Source organism: Chiloscyllium plagiosum, chromosome 7, assembly GCF_004010195.1.
Source record: "Chiloscyllium plagiosum isolate BGI_BamShark_2017 chromosome 7, ASM401019v2, whole genome shotgun sequence".
Classification (NCBI taxonomy): Eukaryota; Metazoa; Chordata; class Chondrichthyes; order Orectolobiformes; family Hemiscylliidae; genus Chiloscyllium; species Chiloscyllium plagiosum.
Window position 1 is genome coordinate 32,422,465 of NC_057716.1, and position 10,346 is coordinate 32,432,810.

A 10,346-nucleotide genomic window follows, 5' to 3' on the forward strand; every position below is an offset into this window, starting at 1 on the left:
TGAAGGTCTAATTGAAGAAGAGGGTGAAGTCAAAGGTTCCCAAGAATTTGAGGGGGATGCTGCCAAAGAGGACAGGACAGAAATACAAGACAAAAAGAGAGAAGACATTGTAAATGAGGAAAGGGATATGTCTGTGAGTGGCATGAAACCACAACACAAGACACCAGGCTGTAAGTCAACCAAAGGTGGGGCTGATAATTCACCAGTCTCTCAAACTGGTGTGGAGAAGGAGCAAGATGATGAGAAAGGAGATAGGTTTGAGTGTAATGAAGCAATGAACAAGATATTAGGAGATGAAACTCAGGATCGGAAGGAGGTGCTTGAAGTTGAAGTGGAAAGGGGAGAAGTGGATTCTGGAAGTGAGACAGGGCCTAAGCCCATTATGAGTACAGAGCCCAATGAGCAAATAAAACCCACTGTAGACAACACTGGGGCTAGAATGCTAATACAACATAAGCAGGAGGGAGAGCAAGGCGGGCAGAGAAACGAGTGTACAATCAGCAACGACCAACAATCCAAACATAGTGGGGAGTCACCACAGGACAGCGAGCAGAGTATTAAGTCTGACATGAGCATGTGGGACGACAAAGAAATGGAACAAAACCCAGAAATGGCTGAAGCAGGAAAGGATAGTAAGAGAAAAAGCAAAACCAAAGATGACTGTTTGCTATCATGAGACCAAATTACAATCAGTAAATAGCACTATGGAATTCAAACTGTACACTGCACTGTGTCAGAACTGCTATTTTAATATAAAGAAATCTGTTTGTCATAAGATTTGGATTTGGTCATAAGCTGATATTTGCACTAGAATTTGAGCTACACTTGGTCCTACTTTACCAAATCCTATCTTCAGTCGTCTGCCCCCCAACTGCAGATTATGTTTGTTCTTTAGTTTTTCAGGAAGAGCACAATTAAAGAGTATTCAAATTCTTCTTTCCATGTCTCTCGTAGCTTGCCATTGGCAGCTGATTTTATGTTGATCCACATAATGCCATGTGATTGCTGTTTGACAGAGCATTAGATAGAAGCTTGAAGCCATGGTAGTTTATTCCAACACTTACCATTTTCTGTGCCTTAAGTTTAATGAACCACATTCTTTGATGCACTGAATACTTCACATATTGTTTCAGGAGATGCTTTGGGCATTAACTCCATTGCACAATCGATGCACAGTGTGTCTCCTAATTTCTTGATGGATAAAATTGGCCAGTGTGGAATTGAAGATTGGAGGGCCCTGAGATCACTTCCTGTCTTGTGCAAAGAGTAATAATGCACAATAGAATAATAGTAAGGGTGCTTCCATTGCCCAACATCCTGGGTTAGGCAAGAAAAGTCAGCATGGGACACAGGTTTGTATTCAACTAGGAATGCTAATCCTCAACCTACTTCAGAGACTCCTGGATTGTACAGGGATAGAAAATTCACCAGGTCCAACAACAAAATGTTTTTATATAGCTCCTGTAACATTCTAAAACCTCCTAAACTGTTTCATGGGTTTGTAATGAAGTGAAATACAGTCCACAAAAACTGCTATAAGGTTAGCTGGCCAAAAGCTTAGGTTTTAAGGTGCATTTAAGAAGAGGTAAGGGAGGTGGAGATGTTTAGGTTGTTAATTCCACAACACATGGCATTTGAGGGGTCAGAGAAAGTTACAGAGGTAGGGAGGATGAGAGCATGTAGTGACCTGAAATAAGAATGGGAACCCTAATATTGAGGTGTTGCTTGACTGGCAGTGCACATTGATAAGCAAGCACAGGAGATACAGGAATGGGACTTGAGCTAAGTAAGAACATGGATAGCAGAATTTTGGATGTTGTCTATTTATAAAGGCAGAATATGGGAGACCAGTTGTGAGTGCATTGGAAGAATCGCATAGGTAACATAGGCATGAAGTAAGAATTTTGGCAGGTTTAAGTAGAGAAGAGGAAAAAAAATCGAGCAACATTACAGCGCTGGAAATAAGCAATAGTGCAGATATGTTGTTGGAAGCTCATTTCTGGCTCAAGTATAACACCAAGATTGCTACAGCCTGGTTCAGCCTCAGATAGTCATCAGGGACATTGGCTCAGTGGTTAGCACTGCTGCCTCACAGCACCAGAACCATTTTAAGGCAGAACCATTGACCACATCCCATCCATATTTTTAATCACAGTCTAGTTTGCCCAAGGTTAGAGAAATAGAAAAACCAGCTAAGGTTCTCTTGATCCTTGTCCAATAAGTCTTGTGTTCAGATTGAGAGAAAATTAGTTTGTGTTCTTACTCCCGGCCCCTGTCCAGTGAGTCCATTATCACTTAGAGAGAAAATTAGCATACATGCCCATTCTTGACCCCTGTCCAATGAATCCTGTGTTTGTGAGAGGGAAAATCAGCAAGTGTTCTTTCTCTGATCCCTGTCTAGTAGGCTATGTGTTAGAGAAAGGGAAAAAGTAATTTGTGTTTCTGCTCCTGGTCCCTGTCCAGTGACTCCTCTGTTCGAGAAAAGAGAATCAGGTAGGGCTTAGCTGCACAGTGTAGTTGTGTGGGATAATAGATTAAAAATCACACAACACCAGGTTATAGTCCAACAGGTTTATTTGGAAGCAGTAGCTTTCAGAGAGCTGCTCCTTCATTAGGTAGCTGTTGGACTATAACCTGGTGTTGTGTGATTTTTAACTTTGCCCACCCTGTCCAACACCAGCTCCTCCATATTAGGGATAACAGGTGACAGTGAGATTGAACTTGAGCTGTATGCAGTCCTTGTTGGGTAATCTACTGACACTGACTAAGCTCAAACAGTGCATTGTACTCAGGTATGAGAACACTTGCTCATAGCAATGTAACCTGTTCCCCCATGAGAATACAGTATATACTTTCAGAACAGCAGAGGAGCAAGGGTAATGTGCATCTTGTGTACTCTGTGTACCTGCGCAGACGGTAAATTATGTACCCTGTCCCTTTGCAAACTATGTGCTGCATGATTCATGTCCTAACCTGGCGCAGATATATATAATGATACATTGCATATCTGTTTTTGACTGAACAGTATATTACCACTTGCTGCACTTATTGCATATTATGATATGCCTGACGGCAGACTAAATATGATGTATGTTTATGCCACTGCTGACTGTATTTCCAAGCTGTAATTGCTATTCTATGGTATGTTCATGTATGGCCATTGCATTTAGAATATCAGCTCAGTATAAGTTTATGTGAGGTGTGACAGGGACAGGGTTATGTGGTTCTTCAAGATGCTGTAAATCATGATGAAAGACCTGTGATTTCAGGTGGTTCAGGTTGTAAGTGAAATCATTCAATTCTTGGCGATGTGCCTTGTGTTTAGATATTGAGACAGTTGACAAACCATACCATGGGTGACTGTGTTTAACATCATGTTACAGCTTTCAAATGGATTGAGTGCCTCAAACTATCTTTGAAAACAACTGCACTGTAAACATGACATGCTAATGCATCACTGAGTTACAATCTGAATAAAAGGGTCATGTTTTGATTTTAATCAAATTATTTCAAGCTTGGAGTCATTCTGTACCCGTGCTTTACATTAAATTACAACACAATCAATTTGTGAATATATCTGTAAAACAGTTATTTGTATGTTTAGTGGGTTTGGAAGGGCTCTTACTCTTGTTTATATGGGTCTAGTTTTTCATATTCAACATACAAAACAATGCTGTTCTACCAGTGGCTGAGCTAGTAACTGGCCAAAGGGCTGCTGAACCATCTAGCTTAGGAAGCTAGTCTGCGATCAGTTAGCGAGTCTCAGCCAGAACAGGAGTTGGGGTCATACAGGAAGTTTCAATGTCTTCGTGGCTGGGAAGAAAAAAGTCAGCCTAGGTTTTTGATTACTGATTCATATCTGTAGAGGCTTTCTGATATGCGCATTTGATAGTTTGTTTAGGTACATGTACACAGCGTGTACATATGTCTAGGTACATGTGCACAGAGGTATGTGTACCTGCGTCTGTGTGCAGGTATGTGCAGCTGTGAGAAGTTAGTTGCAAATGTATGCATGGGTGCAGGTGTGTTCAAAGAGACAATGGTACATGTATGACAGTTTGTGGCAAAGTATGACTGTTTATGTTGATGTATATGCATATGTGTACAAGCGTGTATGAATGTACATGTGAGCATGTGTGTGAAGGTGAGTATCTTTGTATATGTGGGAGAAAGGTTGAATGCACATTGATATCAATGTAGGTGGCGCAGCTTTAACTGTCAACAGTTGTATATGTGGAAGTGTGTGCACACTGGTGTTATGTGTGAGGTTATGTGAGGTAGGTCTTAGTATGTTGAAGATGTGAGTTTCTGACAGTCGGTGCATTTGTGCCATGCAAGTATGAGAAGGTGTATGTGCACTCATTTGTGAATGTATCTGTTCAAGTGTTTATGTATGTATGTGTCTCTGTGGGTGTATATGCACCTTTTCTCCTTACAACTGCTCCCCAGCAGTGGAGAATGCCACTCCTGGCAACCTTGGGCATCCTCTTAATTCAAATATTCCTCAACATTGATGTATGAGATACCAGGGACACAGAACCCTAACCCCTTACTATGGGAGAATTTACAGACACAGAAACCAATCCAGTTATGTTGGGGGTCCACAGAACTCTACCTGTTACTGTGTCGGCATATAACAGTCAACAACAACAATTTGTGATAGCACCTCCAACGTGGCCTGGGATTAAAAGTTAATTGTCTCTTGTGAGTATTGTCATTCATGTCCCCATGTTAAAATTAGGGTTCCAACAAACTCCCACGTAACAATCTTTGACCAAAGTCATTGTCACCTCTTACCCCATTCCAGCAGATGGCAGCAATCTGCTATTTTCCATCATATGCAATATCCCATTTTCCATCATGTGTAATATCCCTGACCTGAGAGAGTTTAGTCTTCATTCTCCTCAGTGTCTCCAGCCCTTCCTTATTCTGAGAAGCACTCTGACTAACAAGTGCTGTTCCTGTAAGCTTAGCTCAGTCTCAAACTCTGCTCTTGTGTCACTATTATTGCTAAGGGCACTGTTTCTTGCTTGAGCTTCCTGCCCTGATGAGCAACCAATGCTGAAAAGTGTGTGTTTGCATTCATACTGGTTGAGGAAAGGTTTGTGGTTGGCTGCGATACATCTATCACATAGTCCACAGTTCGATCCTTCCACTGACTCTCACACAATAAATGGGCATGTGAGAATTTGTATTGGAAAGCAACCAACAACCATGGAACTGCAGCCTAGGACGGGAAAAGGTGTAGGGGGAACATGGTGTATATGTTTAATTGCCAATCCTTCTCCAGGTGGCAGTTAGAAAATTGGCATTTAGCAGGTAATTGAGATATCAGAGGAAAATTGAAGGGAAGCTACTATGTCCTGGCATGTTGAATACTGTGCAGTTTGACAATATGCTCAATATGATGCCTGAGATCACAGTTATCATCTGCAAAAATCTGCATGCTGCTCATCTTTTAACAATGCTTTCACTGACCTCACTGGAGGGTTAAGCCTCCACTTCAGGAAGATCATGGTTAGAGCAAGTAGTGAATTTATTCCCACTTGTTCAATGCCTCACACTGTAGATGGATTTGACACTTCAGTGCCTGCACATTCTGTTCCTGAACATAGCTAAATGTTTCTATTTGTCTACCAGCTTCATCAGAAAGGAGTCCTTGCCACAGTCAGCTGGCTTTAGATTTTCAACACTTTTCTGACTTCATTTACTCTTTTAAGTACTCCCTTGGTCGTGTTCATTGTGGATTCACAGTAGAACAAAGCTCTCTGAATTTGAATATTCCTCAACACTGGGTGTATGAGATACCAGGGACACAGAACCCCATCCAGTTACTGAGTAGGGACAGTTAACAACAACACATTGAATTTAATTAGTACCTTTGATATGGTAAAACAATTGAAGATGCAAACAGAACCACTGCAAAGCAAAATGTCAAAGAGGTAGGTTCAAATAGTTATCTTAAAGGAGCAAAAGGTAATGGGGCAGAGAGATTTAGAACTTAGGACTTTGGAGGCTGAAGACATGTCCACCAATAATTATTAACATGTAAGTGGGGATATTCAGGTAAAGGGAATTAGACATACCCTGATAAATTGTAATTCATATTTTGGTGAATTGTAAGGCTAATGGAGATTGCAGGGATAGGAAGGGATGAGGAATGGACAGTTTTGAAAGCAAGGTTGAAAGTGTTTAATTATAGAGGTGTTGCTAAATTGAGCGTCAAGCTAGATCAGTAAGCACAAGGGTGGGTGGTGAAAAAAACCCAGACTTAATGGAAATAACAAGAAATATAGCAGAGTTTTGGATGAGCTCACATTTACAGAATATACATAATGGAGGAGGACAAGAAGTAGGTTAGAATAGTCAAATGTACAGGTAACAAAAGCATAAATGAAGGAACAGCAGACCTGAAGCAGAGTTAGAGAGAGGTGATATTAGAGAGTTGGAAATGAGTAGTCTTGTGAACACACACAAACGTGACTGGGATTGCAAACAGGCTGATTCAGCCTCACAGTGGAGAAATAGAGTTTGCAGCAGGGATCTAAGACAACAACTTCAGTTACACAAAGGACACCGGACAAGCAATCAGGAAATTCAGAGATAGTGGAGCGGGGTCAAGACGAGCGTGTTGATGTAGAGCTTGGTGCTGTCCATGCACATTCGAAAACCGAGGCTGTGTTTTCAGGTTGCTAAGAAGCATCAAATAGAGGAGGGCTGAAGGAAGATCACTTGAAGGGAAGGGGGCTTGCTAGGCGTGATGTGGGAATGAGAAAGTACAGATTCCTGTCCCATCATTGTGTATGGCACCATTCCTCAGAGAAGCATTATGTTAATATACTGTCAGCGAATCTGGCCGCAATAAAACATTTAGAGGTGTGAACTGTGGAAGGCAAAATTCTTTTTGTGGCAATTTTCAGTAACTCCTTTCTGGTGTAACAAATGTCTCCCAATTACTTCATGCTTGTCATTTCATATGCTGTGTGCTCATTCACTAACTGTACTAGTAATGTTGCTTTTAAATATAATTGTGTACATTTCTCTTGTTAAAAAAAAAACTTTGCAAGCTGCAAACAGTTCACTAATCTAGTTATAACACACCAAGGGAATACCCTCATCTCACAATCTGATACCAGCCAGTCACAGCTCAAAGGTTTGTAACCAGGCACAGTGACATCACTAAACATCAAATGTGCCTGGGTTTGGTGGGCAATGATGCTCCCTGGACTGTGTCAGTGCTTGAGGCTGACATGAGTCTACTACATGATTTCCTCTCCTTTTCTCTGTAACTTTCTCTTACTTTGTCTTTTACTCTGTTACTATTTTTTCATCTTTCTTTCATTGCTTCTGTGTCTCTGTCTCAATCTTGCCTTGTGGCTCTCATTCTTTCTCTCCGTTATCTCTCACTTTCTAACTTGGTCTCCATTTTTCTATTTGTTTTCTCTTTCTCTCAATTTGTGTTTCCTTCACAATCACTCAGTCCATTTCTGCCTCTTTCTCACATCCTCTCTCTGTTTTGCTTGTTTTCACTCTCTCTGGTGTGTTATAATGTTTGATGTAACCCCAAGTTAAAAGGATAATGAGATTTTGTGTTCCAGTTCTGTTTGACCGTAGAGAATTTGCATGCTAAACAAAATGGAAGATTAGACTGTTTGCACGCAGTCCGAGGTTCCAGCAATCACACTGACGTTGAACTAAACCTAGGCTGACCCTTGCCGTGCCTTGTGGTATGTGAATAACTCATTCAACTTTCTACACTAACTTTAGCATTTCTTCATTCTCTTTAGTCTTGTGTTTATTGTTAAACTTGAATAAATTTCACTTTAGACTTTTTCACAAAATGCTTTGTTTGTTTTCTCCTTCTCCAGATTTTAGGACAAAAATGTTAATAGATGAAAAAGAAGCCTTATTAGAGCAGGTAAGGATTTTGTGTGTGTGTGTTAGTTTGTTTGTTTGTTGGGAGCGTGTGTGTGTGTTTGTTGGGAGCAGAGAATGCAGATAAGTGGCAGCAAGTGAGGCAGGCTGGAGGGGGAGCAGAGACAGCTTGGGGAGGAATGTGTTGGGAAGCAAGTGGGGAGAGAAGAGAGAATTTGCAGGCTGCTGAGACTTTAAAGGATAGAGGGCATAGGTGCAGATTGGAGAAGAGTGAGAGCAAGTTGATTAGGGGAGAGGGGCCAAGTTGGTAGAGTGAGGGATGCAAGAAATAGAGGGAGGTTAGTAAATGGAAAGGAGAGGGAGAACAGAGGGAGAAGGGTGACTTTTTGATGGAGGAAGGATCGGCAGTTAAGAAGAGATGGAGGAGATCGGAAAAGTAGGAATGATGTAGAAGGAGAAGTTGGCTGAGCTAGAGGAGGGTAAAAGAAGGTAAAGGAAGGTTTTCTTGCAGTGCTGGATGTTCTTCCATTCCCATATACTGGGTAGTATGATGGATCAAATGCATCCCTAGAGCTTGTTTTCAAATAGAGTCTGAGATGACAAGATGAATGCAGCTGTGAGTGTCCTGCCTGTGAAGATGAAAGTATTGCCAGTCAACCAACAATGAAGAAGGCAGCAAAATGTTACATTTTAGGGAGGAGAAAATGACTGCTAAGGTTGGGACAGAAGCAGCCAGAGCTCTGATGCAGATAGCTGTTTTGTGTTTCTCTGTGTTCAGATCCAACCTGTGCAGTTTTCATTTCCTCCTGTACTGAATCAGTCTTTTCCACATCAGATTAAAAAATTAAAAGCACAACTGGATGAGAGAACCAAGAATGGAACAGTGGAAAAGGCAGAGTCCAGTGACACCATTTTGGAAAATGGGACAGATGTACAAGTGATTGAAATGCAAAGTAAGCTTCAATTTCCTATCATGTATATGTATGTCTATGTATGTAGTGTTCATTTTATCAATAATTCCTCCCATGACTGCACAATCGTTCCAGTCCAGTGAACTCTGTTGGCTTCTCCTTGCTATGGCTAATCATAAGAGAGACACCAGATTTCTGGCATTTGAGACCCGTGTCTGCTCAATTCAGCAAAGGGCCCTTTGCCTATCAAGCCTGCGTTGACATAACTACTAAAAGTGCTCTTTTGTTCCTGTACTTGTCTTATATCCATGAATGTAATGATGTTTGAAGTACGCATCCAAATATATTTTGAAGGTTATAAGGTTTCTAGCCTCCACTACTTTCCCAGACAGTGCATTCCAGATTGAGGCTAGGAAAAAATTGGTTAACTACCATCAGTTTTGAGGAAGGTTCATTGGACCCGAAACGTTAACGTTGATTTCCCTCCACAGGTGCTGCCAGGCCTGCTGAGCTTTTAAAGCAATTTCTGTTTTTGTCGCCTAACTAAAGTTGTGTACAGTGGTAACATGACTTTTATACTCTATGCCCCGACCGATGTAGGCAATCATGCCATATGGCATATTGAGCACCTTATCAACTTGTGGCCACTTTCAAGGAACTGTGGACTTGATCCCTCTATGTTGATACTACTGAGGGTTCTGTCATTTACTGTATATTTCTCTCCTGTATTGGATCTTCTAAAATTACAGAATTTAGTTGTCAACCTAATTGCTTTTGAAAAGGTGGCAATGAACCACGTTATTGAAAGGTTGGAGTCTTTGAGGTGTAGGTACATCACAGTGCTGTTAGGAAAAGAGTTCTAGGATTCTTACCCAGCAACGATGAAGGTACAGTAATTAGTTCCAACTAAGAATGGTGTGTGACTTTGAGGTGAACATGTTGGTGGTGGTGGTCCTATGCATTTGCTGCCCATGTCCTAGTTTTGTAGAGATTACCAATTTGGAAGGACATGTTGAAGGAGGCTATTTGAGTTACTATAGTGCATTTTATAGCTGCCACTATACATTGGCGATGGACGGATTGACTGTTGAAGCTGGTGGATGAGATGCCAAGTGGGCTGTTGTGCTCTGGCTGATGTCAAGCTTCTTGACTATTTTTGGAGCTACACTCACCCAGGCCATCACAATCCTGATTTATTCTGCATAAATAGTGGCCAGGCAATGGAGAGTCAAAACGTGACTTACTCACCAATGAATCCTAGCCTCTAATCTGCTCTAAATGGCTGGTGCAGTTCAGTTTCCAGTCAAGTTAACTCTTAGGATGTGGGGAATCCAGTGATAGCAACAATAACATAGTTGTGAGAGATGATCATTGCCTGGGCCTTCTGTGATACAGAGATGGAAATGTGTTGCTGGAAAAGCGCAGCAGGTCAGGCAGCATCTAGGGAACAGGAGAATCGACGTTTCGGGCATTAGCCCTTCTTCAGGAATGAGGAAAGTTGGTCCAGCAGGCTAAGATAAAAGATAGGGAGGAGGGACTTGGGGGAGGGGCGTCGGAAAT

General features: G+C 41.5%; 1 protein-coding gene across 2 annotated transcripts in view; it reads left to right on the forward strand.

The window, feature by feature from the left end:
- The first annotated feature begins 2,612 nt into the window (after positions 1-2,612).
- rbm44 (RNA binding motif protein 44) overlaps positions 2,613-10,346 on the forward strand; it is a 161,257-nt gene continuing 153,523 nt past the window's right edge. For both annotated transcript variants that reach the window (XR_006312103.1, XM_043693366.1), the window contains exons 1-3: positions 2,613-7,727; positions 7,869-7,918; positions 8,711-8,828. Coding sequence is in view for 1 of the 2 variants with exons in the window: in XM_043693366.1 (XP_043549301.1) it covers positions 7,883-7,918; positions 8,711-8,828 (154 nt within the window). In the remaining variant the exon portion in view is untranslated. The remainder of the gene's footprint in view (positions 7,728-7,868; positions 7,919-8,710; positions 8,829-10,346) is intronic.